The sequence below is a fragment of the Saccopteryx leptura genome, chromosome 6, assembly GCF_036850995.1.
Source record: "Saccopteryx leptura isolate mSacLep1 chromosome 6, mSacLep1_pri_phased_curated, whole genome shotgun sequence".
In the NCBI taxonomy this organism is placed as follows: domain Eukaryota; kingdom Metazoa; phylum Chordata; class Mammalia; order Chiroptera; family Emballonuridae; genus Saccopteryx; species Saccopteryx leptura.
The window spans coordinates 11070412-11095643 of NC_089508.1; the positions used below are offsets into that span (position 1 = coordinate 11070412).

The following is a 25232-nucleotide window of genomic DNA, read 5'->3' on the forward strand; positions in this document are numbered from 1 at the left end:
AAATGCAATAAGAATACAGAAGATTTGGACTACACAACTAACAAATCTAATTTAACTGACATATATAGAACACAGTATCAAACAACTGCAAAAAACAAGTTCTTTTAAAGTACACAGGAACATCTACCAAAAACGAACATAGGCCCAGCTTGAAAGAAAGTATAAAAAGTGTTAAAGGAATGAAATAATACCAAGTATGTGGTCTGATCACAGAGGAATCAAGCTATAGATCAACACAAAATTTCATGAGGAAAATCCCCATATATTTAGAAATTAATCATCACGTTTCTAAATGACCCAATGGGTAAGAAATGAAATCATGAAGGAACTTAGAACTCAGCATAGCGTAGGAGGTGTTAGCCAGTGTAACAAGGCAAGAGACATAAGAGGCAGAAGAATTGAAAAGGAGCCATTACTCAACATAATGTAACTGCGTACATAAAAAAAAATGTCAACAAAACTACAATAAATTATTGGAATTTAAAAGTGATTTAGCAAGGTTGCTGGCTCCAAGACCAATATGCTAGAATTAATTGCATGTCTACATCTGAGCAACACCAAGTTAAAAACTGTAATTTTAAAAGAAGATATATCATTGACAATAGCATCAAAAAAATAAAAACCTAAGGACACACTACATGAGAGATAGGCAAGACATCTACCCACAAAACAGCACTGGGGGAAACTGAAGAAAGTCTAAAGAAATGGAAATATATTATATGCATAGGTTGAAAGATTCAACATTTTAAGAATGTCAGTTCCCCAGATTGATGTACAGATTCAAGACATTCTCAATCAAAATCCTAGTAGTTTCAGCGTATGTTTATGTGTGTTTAACTTTACAAATCTTTAACTTAGCAAACAGCTGTGAATAACCATGAAGGAGGAAGAAGAAAAGGAGAAGGAGAAAAAACAGAAAGAAGAAAAAACAGGGGAGATAAGAAAGAGAAAAACAATCACAAGGTGGAAAGCCTTGTACTGAAGGATATACATAAAATTTTATTATTGAATTACATTAATTCAGACACTGTGGTAGGGAGAAAAGGAAAAATGCACCAGTTGAACTAAATAAAGAATCCATAGACAGACCCTCTTAAATATGATCCCCAAAATGGTACTACAGGGCAGTAAGGAAAAGATATTTTCATTTTCAGTAAATGAAGTTGAGCCAATTGGCTATTCATGAGAAAAAATTGACCTTTACCTCACACCACACAGAAAAATTAATTCCAGAGACATCTAAATTTAAAAGGAAAAAGAACAAATGTTCTGGATGACAACAAAGAATATTGTTTTGAAGTAAGGAAATATTTTCTTAGCTAGGATATAAAAAGCCCTATAAAGAAAAAAAAAATCACTAATTTGATTACATTAAGAATAAAATCTTCTGTTAATTAAAGTCATCATTTAGATAGTAAAAAATAAGAAAAGATATTTACAACATATTTAACTGACAAAGATTATATAGATGCACAAATGTCCAATAAATATATTTTTAAATGTGCATCAGTAATCAGGTAAATGCAAATTATAACCACAATTACATATTCCCACATGCCCTCGAAAATGGCTATAATTTTGAAAACAAATAAAATAAAGAATTGCCCAAAATAGAGAATATAGACAGAAAGATCTCTCATACTTTCTAATGGAAGTGCAAATTAGTATAACAAAACCTTTTGATAAACTGCTTGCCATTACACATTAAAACTAAATATATGCATACCCCCTAATCTGCAATCCCACTCTAATAATATACCTAACAGAAATATGTATGCATATGTACCAAAAGATATGTAAAAGTGTTCATAGCAGCATTATTTGTAATAGCCAAAAAGTGGGAACAACCCAAATATCCATTAATAGTAAAATAGATACATAAATTGTGTGGTACGTTCATTTGTTAGCATACATACAATAAAAACGAATAAAGCACAGTTATGCTCAACCCATGCTCAATTTGTGTGTGTGTGCGCACACCCACACACACACACACAAATAAATAGTATGTAATTCCATTTAAATAAAATTCAAAAATCAGCAAAACTCATCTTTGATGTTGGAAGTCAGGGTAGTGATTTATACCTTTGGGATAGCAGAAGAAGGTAATCATGGAGGTAAACATGGAGGGAAGTGTTCCACAGCTGTTCATAATTTGTGTGTGTGTGTGGTTGTTTTTGGGGGGGTTCTTTTGCATGTGTATAATGCACCAGTAGAAAAGATTTAAGACTTTTTTAAATTTTGTGCAGATAAAATCAAAATAAAGAAGATAAGTAGAAGTAAAGTGATTATCAGGAGGAGGGGAAGGAGATGTAGGGGAGGGAGTGAGGGGGAAGGGAGTAAAAAGGGACAAATATACGGTGACGGAAAATGATTTGACTTTGGCTGATGGGTTTACAACAAAATTAACAGTTCAGATGCTATAGAGATGTTTACTTGAAACCTATGTACTCTTATTGATCAATGCCATCCTGTTAATTTTAATTTGCTAAATAAAAATTTTTTTAAAGACAAATAAGAACACAATAATGGGGAAATTTTGACAAAAAGATGGTAGAGCTTCTTGTACTTGACTTGGATATAACTAAAGACTCTAACTCTACTAATTTTGTAGCTGTAACCAAAGTTTAATCTTGCAGTACTATCTTTAGTTAGTTACCTCCTATCTATGTTTGCAACAGCCTCTGCCCTAGAAATGTATATGTTCCCACATCTTTTGTCTCACAGTTTAGATGGGAGCTACACCATAACTGGTGCTGATCTTTGCTCACAACAGCTAAATTATTCACTTGTTGGGACACTGTAACAATAAAACTGCTAAGTAATGGCCGTCTTCCCCACAGAAGCAGAGCTTTATAGATCAACTTCATGGGGGATTTTCGTTGTCAAGAAACCTGTGATTTTTGCATCTTTAAGACTCATATTTAATAACCAAAATAATTGGACTATTTTTGTTGTTGATAAATATTGTGGTAAGAAACTCAAAAAAGGCAAATACCATAGATTACCAAACTCTCATTATTTGATCTCCTTCATATGAGTTGTAAATATTCCTATGTTATTATGCTTAAAAAGTAATAAATAATTTATATACATATATGTATAGTTAAAGTTATAATGAATTACTAACAATTATTAAATCTAAGTGGCTATAGTGTGTTCTTAGTGTTATTCTTTAAACTTCTGTATTTGAAAACTGTCATCATAAAAGGTTAAGGGAGAACCTTGTATAATTATGTACAAAATGATCTTAACTTTATTTTAAAATGTGCATCAAAAAAACTGGAAGGAAGTATACCAAACTGTTAACAAATACACCAAATGTAACAATTCTGGGTAGAACTTTTTTCCTTCTTATATATTTCTATGGTTTTCCTAAAAGCAAATTTTCCTTTTATTAGAAATATTTTTTTACTTTTTAAAAATAAAAACATATAAAAGTTGCTGATCCCTAAGAAAGCATTTCTAAGTTACGTGGAGACAGAATTTTCATCATAAAATCTGTGCCCATATAATTATAATTATAAAGAATATTTAGGGTTGGCCCTGGCCGGGTAGCTTGTAGTGGTCAGCAAACTCATTAGTCAACAGAGTCAAATATCAACAATACAACGATTGAAATTTCTTTTGAGAGCCAAGTTTTTTAAACTTAAACTATATAAGTAGGTACATTCCTTATCAAGGTAGCACCCACATGTGGTATTTTGTGGAAGAGCCACACTCAAGGGGCCAAAGAGCCGCATGTGGCTCACGAGCCACAGTTTGCCAACCAATAGATTGACTTGGTACGCCAAGGTTGTGGGTTCAATCTTCGGTCAGGGGACATATAAGAATCAACCAATGAATGCATAAAATGTGGAACAACAAGTTGATGTTTCTCTCTCTCTCTCTCCTTTTCTCTCTCTCTAAAACCAATCAATTAATAAAATTCTTTAAAAAGAATATTTAGGGTTGTAGTGCAATCTAAATACTGATGATACCCTTTAGAGCACCCTTCACTGCAGCAGGCATTGCAAAAAATGTCTAATGCTCCAGCTAAAGTTTCATTAAAGAACTAAATTAAGTCTGACAAGGCAATGGCACAGGGGCTAGAGTGTCAAACTGGGACACAGAGAGTACCCAGGTTAGAAACCCCAAGGTCACGAGCTTAAGTGCAGGGTCACTGGCTTGAGTGTGGGATCATAGGCATAACCCCATGGTCGATGGCTTGAGCCCAAAGGTTGCTGGCTTGAACCCCAAGGTTGCTGGCTTGAGCCCAAGGTTGAGCAAAGGGTCACTCACTCTGCTGTAGCTGCCAAGTCAAGGCACATATGAAAAAGTGATCAATGAACTAAGGTGCTGCAATGAAGAATTGATGCTTCTCATTTCTCTCCCTTCCTGTCTGTCCCTCTCTGTGTCTCTCTCTCTGTCTTTCACAAACACACACACACAAAAAACAACTAAATTGAGAGAAGTGATGTCACACTGTTAGACCAGGGGTTTTAATGAAGATAATCTAGGTTCAAAGTCAAGCAGTGTTTCCTTATTATTTGTGTGAATTTAGGGATGTTACTTATACTGCGTCCCATTCCTCATCTGTAACATTGAAGCAAGAAAACCTATCTTGCATGATTTTTGTGAAAATCAATTGAGAAAAATGTCTGTAAAACCTAATCTGGTGCTTGGTCCATAAATTTTTCTTCAATTAGGAGAATGCTAAAATATTATTTTTTTTAATTATTATTATTTTTATTTATTCATTTTTAGAGAGGAGAGAGGGCGAGAGAGAGACAGAGAGAGAGAGAGAGAGAGAGAGGAGAGAGAGAGAAGGGGAGAGGAGCTGGAAGCATCAACTCCCATATGTGCCTTGACCAGGCAAGCCCAGGGTTTCAAACCGGCGACCTCAGCATTTCCAGGTCGACACTTTATCCACTGCGCCACCACAGGTCAGGCCAGGAGAATGTTAAAATACTAAATGAGATCATAAGCAGCTAGAACAATGTCTGACAGGCAGCCAGTGCTGGATAAACTGTAATATATGCACCAGAATAGTTCAACTTTTTCCGTGACCTTCTGTTTTCTGTGTGAGAATGTCATGATCCCCTGGAATGGGAGTTCCAAGAGAGCTGCTTCTTCAGGACCTTGGACAGCGCCTGGCAAGTGGCAGGCACAAAATAACACTGTCAGAAAAACGGAAGGGTGTGAAAGTGTGATTACAAGGATAGGCTGCAAAATGAATGCCCATGGACAGAGACATCCTGCTCAGATAGGCCAAGAGAAGGAGAAAGGGCTGTTCTGACCATAGTTGGCATAGGCTGAGCTATTCTGGGGAGACAGGTTTTTATCTGGCCCTTCCAAGAGGATGTGGCCACAGGAGGACACCGAAGCAGCTGTCAGTTTCCCGGGGTCTCTGGGATGCTCTTGACAGGCTAATCTTATCATGTAGCTTCTCTATTTCAAACCTGTCCACGGTTTCCCTTTGCCATTAGGATAAAATCCAATCTCCTTCACAGGCCGTGCCAGGCTTTCTGCTTACTTCTGGCTACTCTACTCCCATCTTAACTAAAATATGGATCATGCTATCTTTTTTTTTAGGGGGGGGGGGATTTTAAATTGAATTTATTGGGATGACACTGGTTCACAAAATCATACAGGTTTTAAGTGTGCAACTCAATAAAACATCACCTGCACATTGCATCGTGCACCTATAGCCCCAAGCAAAGTCTATTTCCATCCCCATTTTCCCTCCTTCTACCCACCTCTGTCTAGCTCCCACTCCCCTTTCCCTCTGGCTTTCAACACACTGATAGCTGTTGGTCTGTTCCATGTATTCATGACTCTGTTTCCATTTTGTTCATCAGTTTATTTTGTTCATTAGCTTCCACATGCAAGCAAGATCACGTGGTATTCACCTTTCTCCGACTGGCTTATACACTTAGCATAGTAACCTCCAGGCCCAACCATAATGCTATCTTTGGCCTCCAATCACAGTCCATGCAGCTCCTTCTGCCTCAATCTCACATTTTATCCACTAATGGTTCGCTCCCCTTATGATGTCTAATGTGTGCATCTCATTCAAGTATCAGCCTACATGTCACTCACTAAAGAACGTCCCTTGAAAACTCAACCCTCCTCAAACATGCCCCCCATCAGGGTGAGGTCAGAGGCCCCTCCTGTGTGTTCCCACAGCTCTCTGTACAAGTGACTCTTGAACAACCCAGGTTTAAATTGCATAGGTCCACTTGCACATGGATTTTTTCAATAAGTACTGTAAATGTATTTTATCTTCCTTATGATTTTCTTAATAACATTTTTTTCTCTGGTATATTTTAAGAATACAATATATAGTACATATAACATACAAAATATGTTCATCGACTGTAATCTGTAAGGGTTCCCATCAACAGTAGGCCATTAATAGTTAAGTTTTGGGGGAGTCAAAGTTATACAGAGATTTCCAACTGTGCAGGGGATGGGGGTCAGCACTCCTAATTACTGTGTTGTTCCAGAGCCTGTATTTGCTCTACCTGGGCACTTAGCACACTGTAAAGTGGTATCCTGGTCTTTCCTACACAAATGGAATGCACGCATCTAGATATTAGTGATCTTAGTATAGCTTTTCATTATATTACCACCAGCGCCTAGAATAATCCCAGGTTAATAGTAGACACCCCATAGATATTTGTTGAAGAAATGAATGCAGTTGTATTAAGCTCCATGAGATTTGGTTTTGTGTCAAAAAGCACAGAATCTAGCACATTAGAGTTACTCTTCAAGTAATTACCAAGTAAATAAATTTCACTTAATACTGGTTACTCATTCATACATCCTGTAAATGCTTATTTCAGGAATCTGTTGAGAGGAGTTGGTATCAAATATTTCAGTCACTTCACCTTTTATTTTATAAATGCTTCCAACTATTTTTTTCCATTGATTTGAGCAAGGGAGAGAGAGAGAGGAAAGGGGAGAGTAAAAGAAAGAGGGGAGAAAAGAGGTAGAATGAAGCACCAACTCCTTGTTCTACTTAGTTGTGCACTTATTGGTTGCTTCTCATATATGCCCTGACCAGGAATCAAACCCATGACTCAGTGCACCAAGATAACTCTATCCACTGAGCCATCCAGCCAGGGCACTTTCAACTATCTTTGCTTTTACATTCAAATTCCCCACTTACAAACACTTCAACATTGTCTGCTATCAATGATAGAAAACACCAATGATACCAATTTCCATTTTTTAAAAAATTACTCTCTATGTTCATTATTTTAATTAATATTATTGCTCCCACTATGGTCAATATTATTTGTTCTGAGTTTAGAATAAGCTCACCAAGGGCCACCAAAGCCCAAAGACTAGACTAATAACTCTAGCTCTTGACTTTATTCAGGAACATAAGGAAGAGAATTAATCAGGAACAGAATTACGTTAAATCCCTCTGAACCACCTCAAATCACCTCAGAAAAAATGATGCCAAGAAAGAAGTAGGTTTTGGAACAGCAGTATACAATCTCACAGCAGCCTGAATAAAAGCTAACTTTGCCAAAACACCCACCACTCTTATTTAAAAAAAAAACAACAAAAAAAACTATGTATGCAATTAAGTGGGGTGCAAAAGTAGTCAGGGGCATCTGAAACTCCATTATTCCTAGGTGGCCTGTTTGATTTTATAATATACAAACACAAATCACAACACAGGATCTGGGATTGGTTTATTTTTTGGTAAATGTGTGTCTTTACCTTTAAATTCAATGCTTACTTCACAGTTATTAACAACACAATACTCAGCAATTGTTGGCTTTTCCTGTGCAACCAGGCCATCGGGGTCATTGAATTTTTACTTAATATATGAACTGGTGATGCTGAACATGTCCCGAGTCTTCCTAGCAAAACGGAATTAGCCACCTGGGGTTTTGCTACATAGTGAGCAACTGTGCGGCATTACTCACCACGCACACCTTTGCAGTGATTAAGGTCAGCAGTAGTTAAGGCCACAGGGCATATGTGTCGCAAATGAGACTGAGACGCTACGGTGTCATAAATGCTTTTGCAACTGATTCTAATCCATTTATTTTATACCACCTCATTTCAGAAAGGGTTTATGACAATATCGAAAGGCACTTAAATATAAGCCAGCAAGATAAAAATATATACAAGTAGGTGAGGCAAACGGTGGAGAAGTAACGGCGGGCTACCACAGGGCCGTCCCCAGCTTACCTGTGTACTGCAAGCCCCTGTATTCGCTGATTGCCCCTGGAGGTTTTAAATTGGGCCAGTAATGGAAAAGCATTTGCACAGCCGGTGGTTTCACTTGTGAAGGCCCATAGGCTATCACATACAGAAGATCCTAAAGAAAACAGGAAGAATGTTTTGACTTAGCATGATCAAATAGAAATAAAGGTCGCTCATTCAATAGTTCCAAAGTAGTGAAATTTTCAATAGAGGGGTTGAGGTGCTTAATTCCCCTGGAATCTCATCATCCAGGTAACTTCCCAGATTAGATCATATTAAAATATTATTTTTTGGCCTTGGCCGGTTGGCTCAGCGGTAGAGCGTCGGCCTGGTGTGCGGGGGACCCGGGTTCAATTCCCGTCCAGGGCACACAGGAGAAGCGCCCATTTGCTTCTCCACCCCCCCCCCTCCTTCCTCTCTGTCTCTCTCTTCCCCTCCCGCAGCCAGGGCTCCATTGGAGCAAAGATGGCCCGGCCGCTGGGGATGGCTCCTTGGCCTCTGCCCCAGGCGCTAGAGTGGCTCTGGTCGTGGCAGAGCGATGCCCCGGAGGGGCAGAGCATTGCCCCCTGGTGGGCAGAGCGTCGCCCCTGGTGGGCGTACCGGGTGGATCCCAGTCGGGCGCATGCGGGAGTCTGTCTGACTGTCTCTCCCCGTTTCCAGCTTCAGAAAAAATACAAAAAAAAACACAAAAAACATTATTTTTTATTATTTACCCATTGGTTCTGTAAATAAGCCCCCTGGGTAGCATTCATAAGTATACTATCCTTCAATACATTTTTCTCTACTCGGAATAATGTTAAAGATAGATTTTAGAATAGCATAAGCCAGTTTGTTAAACATTGTATTTTTGAAATTTTTTCTTAAAACACATTTCCTGACAATTCACATGTATTTGAAAGAAGACAGGTTCTTAAGCAACCCTTTAAATTAAATGAAATTGTCATATAGTATTTGCTAAATTCCAAGAATAAGAGATATTCAATTACTTTTCTGTCAAGCCACTGTTCAAGATCATTCCTGCTCTAAATGATAAATAATTAACCAGAAAGGAAAGAACTATTGGTTCTTCTACACCAAAATTATAAGACATAAATAAATTTGACCCATTATACTTTTAACATGCTAAAAATTTTTGCTATATTATATATATTAAGTTTGTGGCTATGAGTTTAATATGGCCCAAAACTTACTTTCCAGACTTCTTGTTTATATTTCATGAGGCATTCCAATAATTGACAATGATACACTGTAAGGAAGAAAATGTAATTTGAACATGAAATGTAAATACCAGATAAAACATCCTGTGAGATATAATAACTATATTAGTATGACTCTCACTCAATCATAAAATCAGAAATTGCTTATTTTCCTATAGTCACACTTTTCTTTTCTTTTTTTAGATTTTATTTATTAGTTGTGAGAAAGAGAGAGAGAAGGGGGGGAGCAGGAAGCATCAACTCCCATATGTGCCCTGACCGGGCAAGCCCAGCATTTCAAACTGGCAACCTCAGCGTTCTAGATCGACACTTTATCCAGTGAGCCACCACAGGTCAGGCAGTCACACTTTTCAAATATCATACAAGCCCTTGATTTTATTAACCTTTGTTCTAAGATTCTGGAGAAGGATATTTCATTCATCTTATCAACAAAGAAAATATTAAGAAAAATCACTAGTAATCACACCTTTACAACAGAAACATACATTCATGTAATCAAGAACTACAGAGGGAAAAAACAGCCGACTAGCATCACAATAACGTGCCACATTTACTGAGAATTCATTCTGCCGGTTTTCTGCTAAGAGCTGTCTGTGTTTATCTCATAACCACTATGTTGCAGTTCGGAAACTGAATCTTATTTTCCTTTCTTGCCCAAGTTTGGACATATCGCAAGTGACAGAATGGTGAATAAGATTGGGAGTCTTGTCATTTGATTGCCAGTTCCATCTGTGGAGGAATTGTTAAAAGCTACACAACAGCAAGCTCCTTTGATTTGCCCGTGTTTACTCCGGGAAGAAAGCTACTTTCACCCTAGACGGATAGCTGTTTTACACCTTCCCGCATCCACCTTCCAACCCTATCATGGCACTGAAGCAGAGCTCACTGTAGTGACCAGTGACCTCCTGTCATTCAACTCAATGCCAGCTTTTCAGTCTGTCTTTCACTTGACCCTCAGCAGCATTCAGTATTAACCACTATCTTCTCCTTAAAAGGAGAAGACTTCCTTTGACTTCGTGACTGACACTCTCCTAGTAACCTGTGGCAGACACTATTGCTGCTACTCAACTGCTATCAACAATACCTTTCTACCTTGTCCATCTCTCCACACCACCTGCAGCTAGCGATGGCCATGGGACTTGGTTCCGGCCAGCAAGACCTAAGTGAGAATCTGCTAGAAAACTTATTGAGACAGTGTTTTCCTCTTGGATAAGAGGAAATGGGCACAGCAGGAGACATCGTTCTAATTCCCCTGACTTATATTATTACCTTTTTGTGAATGTGTTTGTAAAAACATATAATGACCTTCACTGGAGCAGCAACTTTGCAAACATGAGAAGTTCAAGGAAACACAAAGATGCCGTCTCAGCCCCCTGACACTATGAAGCTATCTCCAAGACCTCCTACTAAGTAACAACAAATCTTGGAGTTTAAGGCCTCTGTTCGTCACCCAAACACATCCCAACAGATACAACCTCTCTGTCTCCTTGACAAGCTTACTCTCCCACTGGGCCATTATCTGCCGAATTCCAGAAGGCCTGGTCATAAACCCGCTCCATTTTTCAGTCTATACTCTCTTGTAAACAATGTCACATTCATATACAACTTCAGTTACCATCTACATGCAAATTCAATGGCTGTCACTGGACATGCAGGCTCAAAGTTCATTCCTTCTAACACAGATTTCTATTTGGAGTTCCAAGCTCCTAATACAACTTCACAGTTATCATTGACTGGTTTTTTTTTGTTGTTGTTTTTTAGGTAAGCTGATGTATTTGCATTTTGTGTTCTGGACATAAAGAATGTCTTTATGAAGTTATGTGTGGAGTTTTTCTCCAGTTTTATTGAGATATAATTGCCCTATAATGATATATTAGTCCAAAGTGTACCATCTCCTCTTATACATCTCAAAGACACCTTGCACACAGCATATCCAAAGCAGATCTCGTGAGCTTCCCTCAGAAGCCTGGTCTTCTTCTTCCAGCGTCCCCTTCCTCAGTGAATAGACCAGCTATGCATCCAGTTATGGGACTAAAAGCCCACCATCTCCAATAAGTCACCAAGTCCTATCAATTTTATTTACTAGGTAGCTCTCAGATGTAGCCACTTTTCTCAGTCTCAATTAGCTCTGCCTTTAACATGCCTGGCAAGTGCGATGGCCTCCTCCTGGGTCTATAGATACATACTCTGGTTCCTTTTTAACTCTTTCTCAACAGCAGCCTGTCGCAGACACAACCACTTAAAGTCCTTCAGTGCCTTCCTGTTAGACTTGGGATAAATGCAGGACTCCCACACAGAGCCCACAGAAGCCCATACCTCACCCACACGAGGCAGCTTCATTCTCGGCTCCAGCTATGCCCATCTCTCAGTCCCACCTGATTGCCAAACTCCCTTCTGACACATGAGATTCTTGGGCCTAAAGCCCCACCCTGTGTAGGCCTTGTTAGTGCTACCACTAATTCTTCAGTTACTTCCCCAGAAAAGCCCTCCCTGACCTCTTCAATAAAGGGGAAATCTCCTTTTGTAGGATCTCATAGCATAGCACAATGTACCACTTTCAAAGCACTTGTCACAGTTGAGACTTTGCATTTGATTTTCTAATTATCTGACTTCTCCCCCTGTCACCACTATATGATAAGCTTTAGGAGGTGAGGGCAGGGGTCAGTTCTGTTTTGCTAACCATGGTGTCCCCAGTGCCCAGCACATAGCAAATACTCGACTCTTTGTTGAATATACAGATGACCCTCTAGAACTGGAATTTTGTTCGTAAGCCATCGGTGACGTCTCAGGCGCAGTTATTCCAGGCCACTTTCTCTTACACAGCATCTGCTATTCTCCATGTGTCTGCTGCACGGCCCTGCCTCAGAGTAGTTCCCTGACAGCCCCATGAATGGAATCCCTTTGTTTAAACAGTTTCCTCTCCCAGAAGACCCTCCTTACCATAGCAATCAAAACTATATCCGTATTTTAAGACCCATACTTTGCTCTCAAATGACATGAAGCCTTCCTTAATCCTTTCAACCCATAGAGTTCTCGCCTTATGATGAATTAACACTAGCTGTAGTATTTAGTTTGTACATTTCACATACTACTTCATGCTATAAATGGATGGTTTATGTGAATATGCCTAATCTTCTCAATTAAACATGAGCTTCCTACAGCAAGTCACATACCTTAACATTTCTGATAGTTTTCCCAAGGTCCAGCACAGAACCATGTACAGAGAATTTACTCAGCAGATGTGTGTTAGTTGAACAAGGTCTGTACACTAGCCTTGATGCCCAAAGACCACAAGGACCAAGCTACCTCTTGCTATCTCCCCCAAGAAAAAATTCAAACAATACGACGATGACCTACCACTTGGTCCCACAATACCTCCTGGTAGATATCACCTCATTTCTTAACAGTTTTGCACATCACAAGACTGGTTTGGGGCTCCAAATGCAATTCTTACTATATAATTCATTTCTGGCTATACGCATTCCCCCAAGGCTAGACGAAGATGCAGACTGAGAAATAACAGAATTATTCTATCTGATCTCGGTGGTTTCCCTGTGAAGCATTCAACTCCAAGAAGAACATAGCAGATTGTAGCAATCCCATTGCTATTTATTGAGCATTTACGATGTGCCTGTCCCTATGCACTGTAGGAAGAACCACTTCCATTTTATAGGAATTTTATGAGAAAACTTGGGACTTAGGGTGATTCAAAACTTGTTCATACATCTAACCTCAAAGCATGTGATTTTAGCTGTGCTGCTTCATTGCCTCTCAACTTAGAAATTAGGACCCAAGCCTCATGATGAGACTTTAATTAACTAGATTACAAATGAAAGCTTCTTTTCCAGAATATAATATATAAGACATTTTGAGGGTACTTTAAGCTAAACAGAGTCAGATATAACTTCCAAAATATATACATTTCTATTAAACTCATATGATAATCATAAGGGATTTCATATCTAAAGGATGACACTCCACAATGGAAGCATTAAGGTTTTAAAATGAAAAATATTTTTTCCTTCACCTTGAATCAAAAACTCAATTATAGCCCTGGCCGGTTGGCTCAGCAGTAGAGCGTCGGCCTGGCGTGCAGGGGACCCAGGTTCGATTCCCGGCCAGGGCACATAGGAGAAGCGCCCATTTGCTTCTCCACGCCCCCCCTCCTTCCTCTCTGTCTCTCTCTTCCCCTCCCGCAGCCAAGGCTCCATTGGAGCAAAGATGGCCCCGGCGCTGGGGATGGCTCCTTGGCCTCTGCCCCAGGCGCTAGAGTGGCTCTGGTCGCGGCAGAGCGACGCCCCGGAGGGGCAGAGCATCGCCCCCTGGTGGGCAGAGCTTCGTCCCTGGTGGGCGTGCCGAGTGGATCCCGGTCGGGTGCATGCGGGAGTCTGTCTGACTGTCTCTCCCCGTTTCCAGCTTCAGAAAAATACAAAAAAAAACCTCAATTATAATTATACTTTACAATGTAATTAAGGAGAGGGTTAAAAACAGTGCCACCAAATTTGTTCACTTTCCAAATAAATATTAAATAGAAATTAAAATCGTCATATCTTAGCATGCAACTCCAACAATCAACCCCTTTTTAGGTCAGTTTCCCAAAGTTCATCTGCAATTATACTGATGAATGGGAATCAAACAGAGTACCTCATAGAAAACCTATCCAACATCACTAGTAATCAAAGCAATAAAAACCAAAATGAGGTACTATTTTTTTTTCACCTGTCCAACTCTATACAAATTTTATGATAATACCCAATGACAGGTTAAGTGTATTTTCATATATAATTAGTGAGACTATTGAAATTGTTTCAAGTTCTTTAACCAATTAATCCCTCTTTTATGAATTTATTCTAAGGAAATAATCAGAAACGTAGTAAAAGATTTAGGTTGAAGAATACTTGTGTGGCATTATAGTAGCAAATTCACAAATTATTAACAATGGTTTTCTGTAATTATTAGAATTGCAGGAGATTTTTATATTTCTAATTCAACTATTCCTTTATAGTATATTCAATTTCCAGTCAAGGTTCTAAAATTGTGTCCTCAAACATTCTGAAAATATCACCAGCCAGCAAGATGACTGCTAATAGCAACAAGAAGGGGGAATTTATTTCAACTCAAAAGTGTGTTTTCTGACACATCTTTACTTGTCTACCCACCAAGAGAAGTTCTTCTCACACCAGTATCTCTAACTTGCTTGTTTGATGTCCTGTTTTATTATTGGTTTTGGAATGAGTCAATCCACCCAAAGTCCCACCTACCTGGGTTGGATGTGTACTGCATTGCAATCATTAGCATGGATGATGCAGAGAGATTAACATGGGCAGGAACTCCTTCTCTCCTTGAGGAACCCACTGAAACCAAAATAGTTTTGATTAGACACAATACACACACACACACACACACACATTAGTGAGACTATTAAATACATTTATTAAATTTTTCATATATACATAAATTTGCTACTTTGCATAAAGCATAAGAACTGAGAAGAAACTATATATTTTTTAAAGTTCCAACCACATCAGTGGACATTTTGCACAAATAAAACTACAAAATGTATCCTAGTATACAAATGCTGCAGTGTTGTCGCCAGTAGCCAGCATTTAGTGAGAGTGTACAAGAAGTAGGAACAGGGCCAGAACGTGACGTAATGGCTCTAGCAGAGCTGTACTCAGATGTGATCTCTGCTTCCAGGATGTCTGTATCTGGGTGGAGAAGAAAGAGAAAACAGAATCCTCCGTGTACCCAGGTATAAAGGCATTTTGAAGGCTATCCCAATAAGAAAGTAAAAACAAAGCTTGAATATATTAACTTTTAGAGATACAGATAAAATAATAGTCTACTTATAATGGGTGCCTTGTTTATTTAGTTACATAAATTTTAAATCATATATTATTAAAAAAGTAGTATATTAATTTAAAAATTATTTCAACTCTCACAAGTCATTAAAAAATTTTATTCAAACCTTCATGGAACATCTTCATCACCATGAAAACTGTTTTAGTTTTCCAAAGCTTACCATCCTCAGATCCATCTGAGTGGTTTTAAATAAAGCACTTGTTGATTCTGTAAATAACGCTGCTGTTGAACATTTTATCTTGTGCCACAAGCATTCAATTGCAAAGCAGCTTGGTTTCTTCAAATTATAGCTGTATAACTGTGTTCTCTGGGTGACAATCACTCAAGACATCATTAAGTGGCTTGTTTATGATGACATCCAGTTCTATATTAAATTTCTTTCTGTGTCTTTTTTTAAATAGAATGTATCAGGTCACCCCAATAAACACTCAGAACTAGCACTAATTCAAGTCAGAGTAATATATGTCTCCAAAGAGTACTTTATTATTCTAAACACAGTAATTGTGAAAGGACCCACAATATAAGAACTTTATAAGGGCTCAAATATAAATGAATTTCTTTTTTCAGGAATAATTCTTATTCTATATTTGGGCTTGTGTGGAAAACTGTCAAGAAATCATGCATAGAACAGTGTACAGTGAGTATAACACCCTCGGAAAGTAAATTCTCAATATCCTACTCACCATAGACACAACCATGATCATGGACAACAACAAAAAAATAGATAACCCTAAAACCTGCTTTATTTTATTTTATTTTACTTTATTTTTTATAAAATTGCAATATGTGGGAATAATATCTCACCTATATCCAGAAAGAATAAAGCACCTTATAATAAAACACATGTATAAAAGTATCATTAAAACAGTAATAGAGGATTAGTCACAAAGTAAAAAAGACAAAGAAAATGTATCATGATTGTTTATATATATATATATATATAAAAGACTTTGAACACCACAATAGATGATGGCCATTACAACAGCTTTACAGAAATAAACACACAAATAAAACGGGTCTATAGGTAAGGTCCCTTTACCTGAGTTTGCTTTTATTCATCACGTGCAGCTGGGCTGCTGCTAACCTACCAAATAGGTGATACTCAGGTAGATAAATTAGTTTGGCTATACAATATAAATAAGTTATAATAATTATACAAAGATGTAGACATCAGTTCACAGCTCTTAGATGGTAAAGTTGATTAATCAAATAGAATTGATCAAGAAGAAAGGACTTGGAGCTGAATCCTAAAAAACAAGGTGCAGTGACTCTCAGACCTGAGCCAGAGAGTGTGTTCAGATTCAGCATTTGGGGGCTCGTATACAGAGGGCCTAACTCAGCTTGGAGACAGGAAAGTTCCATACGTAATAAGTAACTCTGATGCAAATGGACCTTGGACTTCCATTTGAGAAGTGCTACTAGAAAGATGAGAAATAAGATGGAAAACACTAGTAAGGTGTCTAGGTGTGAAAGGAATAATTGCATGCCCCATGAGCCCCTTGTTTAAGGAAGAGAAAGAAAATCTCAAGAAAAAAATAATTTCATATATATATATATATATGAAATATATAGCCATTCCTTTTGAGAGAAGGGTTTTCACCTTTGTTTAAATTCATCTGACACTTTTTAATAACAAGCAGTTTCTTAAAAATGAAAACTACTATTCGCGAGGCTGAGACTCACTGTGCCTGGAGGCCTCTGAAAGCGGGCGAGATGCCCAAGTGCCTTGGATGAGTTAGACGTCTGTTTGTAGAACAGCCCAAACGGTTCGGTGACCTCTGGATGTCCCTTCTACCCCTACACATCCCATGCTCGCCCTCAAGTATGGTCAACCATAAAGCCAAAAGCATTCCCTTGGCTCCAGCCCTAGAAAACTGGCTCCAGTGCCTGTATAAACACACGGCACCTTGCAATTTCTTAGCCTTCTAACAGACTGAATAAAATCATCGTAATGCTAATTTAATAAACATGCACAGAAAAACATCATTTATTAAATTTTGTTAAGAAGCATGATGTAAACAGATATGCTGCTTGTCCTCACGAGGGTACAAAAGGCCACAGCTACATACAATGGATGGAAGAAGAGAATTAATCAAAACTTTACAATGTCTACACTTAATACTGTGCTCAGGAAATACAGTCAAAAGTTTTTAGACCTAGTCCCTGGTCCTCTCAGTCCCATCAGAATAACCATTCCCACCACCCTCTCCCTCTGTGAACAGTAACAATTCCTTAATCTGTTCTTGCATTTCATAGTTCCTAATATACTATATGATTCTCACCCCCTTACCCCCAAAAAAGTATATGGGTAAAGCCTTTTTATTTTTATTTTTTTATTTTTTATTTTTTTGTATTTTTCTGAAGCTGGAAACGGGGAGATACAGTCAGACAGACTCCCGCATGCGCCCGACCGGGATCCACCCCGCACGCCCACCAGAGGCGACGCTTTGCCCACCAGGGAGCGATGCTCTGCCCCTCTGGGGAGTTGCTCTGCCGTGACCAGAGCCACTCTAGCACCTGGGGCAGAAGCCAAGGAGCCATCCCCAGCTCCCGGGCCATCTTTGCTCCAATGGAGCCTCGGCTGCGGGAGAGGAAGAGAGAGACAGAGAGGAAGGAGGGGGTGGGGGTGGAGAAGCAAATGGGCGCTTCTCCTATGTGCCCTGGCCGGGAATCGAACCTGGGTCCCCCACACGCCAGGCCGACGCTCTACCGCTGAGCCAACCAGCCAGGGCCGCCTTTTTATAAAAGAGAAATCAAATTATTCGCATGAGAACACCAACTTAATTATTAGGACCACAGCCCAAGTCAGCTGACTTCATATCCAATGCTCTAGTCACTTATTCATTCAAAAAGTATTTTTTCAGTACCACCTATGTACCAGGCATTGTTCAAGGCCCTGAAGACAGCTGTATACAAGACAGGCAAGTCATTCTTCTTATGAGGTTCAAATTGTTAGAGCTGCACTATACAATATGGTAGCCATAGCCACATGTGGCTATTTAAATTTAAATTAATTTAAATTAAATTGTTCCTCAGTCTCACTAGATAGATTTCAAGTGCTCAGTTGCCACAAATGACTAGCGGCCACAGTACTGGTCAACACATAATTTCATAGAACATTTCCATCATTGCAGAAAGCTCCGTGGACAGTACTGCTCTATACAAACGAGCAAACAAATGCTTGCGAAGAAATATGAAGCAGGGTAAAGAAGTAGAAAGTGACAGAAGGGCCTGTTTTAGCTAGAGGCTAAGGGCGGGCATCTTGAAGATGTGCTACTTGAGCTGAGACCTAAAGAGAGTGAGGAAGCAAACCTCGTGACCATTTGTGACAGGGGCTTTGAGACAAAGAAAAAGGCTGGCACAAAAGCAAAAAGTCTGGTACCGTTATGAAAGTGCGGGGCCAATGCCTGCAGAGTGAACACAGGCGAGGCAGTGACCAAGCAGGAAGGCGGGCGGGGGCCAGGACACAGAGGACCACCAAATTTGGTTAAAAGAGTGACTGCAAGCTGCTAGACAGTTCTGATGACGGAAATGATGTGATCCACTTATTTACATGTTCGGAGGAAAGCTCTGACTTTGGTGGAGAACAAACAGGAGGGCTAGGAGTAGAAGCAGGAAGACCAGTTCAGAAGCTACTGGACTGATCCAGATGACAGATGTGCTAAGAAGTGGTCTAAATTGGAATATTTAAATAAACCCCACTAGCCTTATATTCTCATCTGAGAAAAAGGAATACACTCTTCCGCTGGTTCCGCCATAAATGGAACTGTTTCCTGTGCTTTGTCAGACTGCCCTGCTCGGTCTGACAATCACCTCGGTTTGTGCAACTGTTCTATGAACTAAGGATTGAAGATAAGATCCCGAGGCCTTCAGAAGGGCATATCAGTTCAATATAAAGAAAAGACTAAGGCACCAGGACCCTGAAGTCTATGCAGCTTTAAAACATTTACAGGCTGATAGATGAATGAAAATCACAGACATGGGATTGCCCATCAACTCTATGGAGGCTCTACGACAGGGGTCCCCAAACTTTTTACACAGGGGGCCAGTTCACTGTCCCTCAGACTATTGGAAGGCCGGACTATAAAAAAAACTATGAACAAATCCCTATGCACACTGCACATATTTTAAAGTAAAAAAAACAAAACGGAAACAAATACAATATTTAAAATAAGAACAAGTAAATTTAAATCAACAAACTGACCAGTGTTTCAATGGGAACTATGGGCCTACTTTTGGCTAATGAGATGGCCAATGTCCAGTTCCATATTTGTCACCGCTAGCCAAACAAGTGATATGACGCGCTTCCGGAGCCATGAGGCGTGCGTCCCGCGTCACCGGAAATAGTACTGTACGTGAGCGGAGCTACGCCGTGGTTTGTGGCGCGGCCACATACAGTACTCCAGGAGCACAGGATGCATCTGCATCACTGACCACCAATGAAAGAGGTGCCCCTTCCGGAAGTGCAGCAGGGGCCAGATAAATGGCCTCAGGGGGCCGCATAAATGGCCTCAGGGGGCCGCATGCGGCCCGAGGCCTGTAGTTTGGGGACCCCTGCTCTACAAGATCAAAGCTTGTTATAACAATTAACTGTTACCATACGGCAAACTCCATGGGGAAACTATCCCAAGCCCTAGATGGTCCCTTATCTCAAGCAATATTTCAGATGAGAACATTTCAGGACAACATGTGAATTTGAGCAGAATATTGGAATTAGTTGCAATGGAACTTGACAGGTCTCTCATTTGATGAAGGGTTTGGTGTTTATATACGCTTAGGTAACACAATATTCAAAGGCCATTATTATATATTATCTAATAGTCTTCATAACAAACATGGGATATAGACAAGGAAGGTTATAATTATCCACATTTTATAGCTAAGGAAACTATAAAATTTAATGAGGTTAAGAGTTTTGTTGGTTAACAAAGGATAATTCAGCTCTTCTGGAGTCTTTTTTCCGAAACATTTCTCTCGATTCAACAATAAACTCAAAGTACAGTAAGGCCTACCATATTTTTCGCTCTATAAGTTGCACTTCCCCCCCCCCCAAAAGTGGAGGGGAAAATGCCCGTGCATCTTGTGGAGTGAAAAATATGGTATTTTATCAAATATTTTAACACATCATTTAGTTCACAATATCTTTTTTTCTTATTTTCCTTCTTAAAACCCTAGGTGTGTCTTATGGTCAGGTGTGTCTTATGGAGCGAAAAATACAGTACCTTATACAAACAATCATTAGCCAATAAAACAGATTTTATATACAAAAAATTATTTAATTACCATCAATATCTTGTGTTGGTGTTTGATTGTCTTTATTTTATATATATTGATTAGATTTTGGATGATTACAGGAACATGACACACAGTCTCTGTAACAGAACAAAAAACGATCCGGGACCAATGGTCTGAAACCAGATATTGAATTAAGTAAGACAACCGCCTTTAAGTCAAAGCAGATTTTTCCTGAGGGTAAGTGACTTTAGGGGGAAATTTAACTTAGAAAAGAAACTAGATGAGACGGCGCAGTCCTCTACCAAGATACACTAGAAGCATCTTCCACAGATACAATTGTTCAGCTTGACTATCTTCTTTGAAATAACATAGCCTGCATCAATTAATGTTCATTTGTAATCAGCTTTTTCTCTTCTCTGCTCAAGTGTCATCTTCCCAACCTCCATATTTCAATTCAGCCCACAAATCACAGAGTTTATTGGAAAAAGAGACCGTTTCCATGGTGAAATGCAAATGACTTTTTCAATTCTTAGTAACTCTTTAATATTTTTTTTTAATAAAACCTATTACATAAACTTGGGATAAAAATAAGTATGTTTTTTTACTGAAGAAGTTAAAAAGAAAAGGACATTTTTATATTTTAAATTTTTATTTTAAAAATTGCAGTTGGCTCTGTGGCATGTCAAAAGGACTTATTTAAAATAAAAGTGCGGTACTTGGTTTATTGACAAAAATGACATAAAGGACACACTGATAAATATGCATGGCTCTTAAACTGAAAGAGCTGTGATATCTCAATAGACCCACTTCAGAGCTCAGAACGCCATCTTCTAGGCCCTTAATGATATAATCATTTAACACCTGAAAAACTGTCCATTTTTCACATCTGACCTTGTGGACCACATACCAAAGAGATCAAAGCCTTTTTATTTTAAAGACTTTATCAAGTACTCAGAAAATGCAAGATCCTCTATCCTAACATCTCAGTCCTGAAATAAAAGTATTCTAGAAGAAGTGAAATGTTCCTCTCTTGTTTCGGTCAGAATTTCTAGACACTAAAACAACTTCCAAAAAACACAGAAACAACATGGATGCAAACACCAGACACATGCTCGCAGCAATCAGTTTTAACATGAGTAACCTAGAGCCTGATCCCCTCTTTCTCTGGGTCGGTACCCTTGTACCTACCTTGTGAAGGAACAAATACAAAAGGAACGCCTGGATCGTTTAATAGAATTTGGCTGTAAAGTTAGTACTACAACTTATTTTTCCAAAATTTAGAGATGACAAAGATTGTCTACCGTTGAGCCACAGGAATGAGAAACAAAAGTCAGAATCAAGCAACTAAAACCAGAGCAACAAAATAAATGAACCAAATCGACAACTGGGTTAGTGAAAGGTGTGTGTGTCTCTTACATCAAATAGGACTGATTTTCAACCTAGATCAGTGGTCCCCAACCCCCGGGCTGCGGACCGGTACCGGTCCGTGGGCCATTTGGTACCGGTCCGCAGAGAAAGAATAAATAACTTACATTATTTCCGTTTTATTTATATTTAAGTCTGAACGATTTTTTATTTTTTAAAAATGACCTGATTCCCTGTTACATCCGTCTAAGACTCACTCTTGACGCTTGTCTCGGTCACGTGATACATTTATCCGTCCCACCCTAAAGGCCGGTCCGTGAAAATATTTTCTGACATTAAACCGGTCCGTGGCCCAAAAAAGGTTGGGGACCACTGACCTAGATGATTACTGCCAGAAATAATCTCAGAGACGGAACATTTGTTCCCAAACCCATCCTTAAAAGTTGATAAAAACGGAGTCTCAGAGACATAAAGCAACTTACTCATACTGTTAAATGAACATCAAGTTACTCTGGAAACAAGCACTAGAATTCACACACATGTTGTAACCTCAATTCACTATTTTGTCCTCCTCAGTTGCCATGGTCCACACATTTAAATAAGTTCGTTAGAATTTCAATCTGACTACAAGGCCTGTTTTAGGGTCCGTGTTTCCAAATAAGCAGAAATTAATCAAGGGGGAAGCTGTCACAATGCCTGCGTCAGTCTTAAACATAACCTCAGATATCCGACATATTCAGTGCCTCTCCTGAAATTATTAACTTACTCCTAAAAAGGAGGAAGACAGTGAATTGGATTATTTAAAAGATGCAGCCTCACCTGCCAGTCTTTAAAACAGAATTCCTATGCCTAAGTTTAACAGTTAATATATTTATTTTTTAAAAATGGCAATCCAATTTTAAGGCTGTAACCATAAACAAGTACTTGTCAATAATCTTACACAGAACCAAAAAAGAAAACGGTTGAATATCCTATTACTTGATTGGTATAATTAGTCTGCTAATTTTTTTTGAATCACTATATAATTTAGGCAGAAACCAGACTCTGCTTAAAAGACATGAAACTTACAATTCCATTGCTAAAAATTAAAGCAAATTGTCAAAAAACACAAATGTGGCTCAATGCTACATATTTACAGAGCAACAACTTTAATAAGCCCACAAGTACATCCCATTAAAATGGTGAAAAATGATCACTAGGAATTAAGTGTGATCAATAAAGGTATTTTTATAGAACAAGAGTTGAGGGAAGGAGAAAAGTAAACTAACATTTTCTGAACACTAGGCATGGTGATAGCACCTTACCAATGAGTAATCATCATCTCAGTTATCACGACAACCCATGGATCCATTATTATTATTATTATTATTATTATTATCATTATTATTCTCACTTCACAGGTAAGAAACAAAAGGGTTAGTTAAACTGCCTAAGGTCACACAGCTATTTGGCAGCAGAGCTATGATTTCGATCAAGATCTACTTGAGTCCTCAACCCATAATCTTTACAGATTATTCACGAAACATAGATTAATTCATAATCCATTTCTTTAAGAAATATTTTTTAGGAAGATTTGATCATAAAAGCCACAACCCAACATTTTTATTTCTCTTTGCTCTCATGTCTGGAAAGCCTAAAGAATTGAGTCTGAAAAGCGAAAGAGAATTCAAAGCAGTTCCATGTTTCCGACAGTACCTCGCACGTAAGTTTCAAGCCTTAGCTTTTATCAAACTGTCTCCATAAATTTTGATTCACTTTATCATCACAACATCTCTGTGAGAGAATGCTGATGCTATCATCATTCTGGAGCTGTTTCATTTGTGTGAGTTACCCAACATCACACAGCAGATTACGGATAGAGCTGAGCCTTATATACACATCCTGACTCTATCGACTGCTCTTCCCATCACACCTGACTGCCTTCACATGCCAAAGATAACAATTTCTGCATGCGAGGAAATACCTTCTCCACCTGTTTTTCTCAAGTGGCAAAAAATACCATAACTTATATTTAGGAAATATAGACATGCTCTTTCTTCCTATTGTATATGATCAAACTAATGAATAAAATAATTCTAAGGTATAATTGTCTCCCATGTCTTTGGTTTTCACCATAATATTCATGCTGCTGTAGTAACTGAATTTAAATCATAGCACATGGCCATAGCGAGTGATTTCATTATAACCTTGAAAATCTACAGCCTCAAATAACAAGAGCAATTTCCATTGGCACAATATATAAAAAGAATCTAGCATTAGATAAGATTGCACTTACATATAGCCATTGGTAGAAAAGATGTGCTAAGATATTCAATAATATCCTTGTGCAGAAATGGAGGGAAGGTAGCTAACGTTGATATCATCGTGTAGGGCAAAGTACTCAGGATATCATCACTGAGAAAGGGTAGCAAACATGTGGTTGTATAAAATATCGACTGTCCAAGATCTACAAAACAAAACAGAGCAATCAGTCACTGAATATTCTCCCATTTAATACAATATTCTACTTATGTGGTCTAAGTTTTTATAAACTGGTTTAAATTATAAGCAACCACTGCTCCCTTCCTATTAAGAGCTCTGAAACATACCGCTCAGTACAGTGAGTATACTGCATGTGCCCAATAAGTGACTAATGAGTGGCTGCATTAAGAAATATAAGTATCTACAACATGATTATTATGAATATTATAATTACGAGCTTTTCCTCAATACTTGATCAATCTTTAGTAATACTTCGTATTCTTATTACTCCTCAAGTTCATAAATTAGAAGCACTCTCCATGTGATAATGAATCCTGAAACCCCTCCAGCATTCTTGCCTCTGTTACATTTCACACAAGATAACTGTGGCACAAGGATGGTAAATTATTTTCTCACTGGAAGTTTTAGAGAAGTCAAGGGCAAGACAGGAAATAAAACCAGGCTATTTCTGCTCCATCAACCAAACCACAACCTTCCGACATCTGGAGTCTTGGACAATGCAGTAATTTGCACCTTCTGGCACCAAAAAAGGAAGCTGTAAACTGATGCTGTATGATCCTGTGCATCTAGTTATTGGTTATCACAGAAGAACGTGCCACCTAAGAATAATCTATCTTATTTTTTTTGTATTTTTATGAAGTAAGAAGTGGGGAGGAGGGGAGAGGGAGGCATGGCAGGCAGACAGACTCCTGCATGCGCCCGATCGGGATCCACCCAGCATGCCCACCAGGGGGCGATGCTCTGCCTATCTGGGGTGTTGCTCCATTGCAACCGGAGCTATTCTAGCAGCTGAGGCAGAGGCCATGGAGCCATCCTCAGTGACTGGGCAACTTTGTTCCAATGGAGTCGTGGCTGCAGGAGGGG

General features: G+C 38.8%; 1 protein-coding gene across 4 annotated transcripts in view; it reads right to left on the reverse strand.

The window, feature by feature from the left end:
* UNC79 (unc-79 homolog, NALCN channel complex subunit) overlaps positions 1 to 25232 on the reverse strand; it is a 249572-nt gene that overhangs the window by 172890 nt on the left and 51450 nt on the right. For all 4 annotated transcript variants that reach the window (XM_066342422.1, XM_066342421.1, XM_066342420.1 and 1 more), the window contains 4 exons: positions 24163 to 24333; positions 14687 to 14779; positions 9399 to 9454; positions 8194 to 8323 (listed from right to left, as the gene is read on the reverse strand). In XM_066342422.1, coding sequence (XP_066198519.1) covers positions 8194 to 8323; positions 9399 to 9454; positions 14687 to 14779; positions 24163 to 24333 — 450 coding nt within the window. The remainder of the gene's footprint in view (positions 1 to 8193; positions 8324 to 9398; positions 9455 to 14686; positions 14780 to 24162; positions 24334 to 25232) is intronic.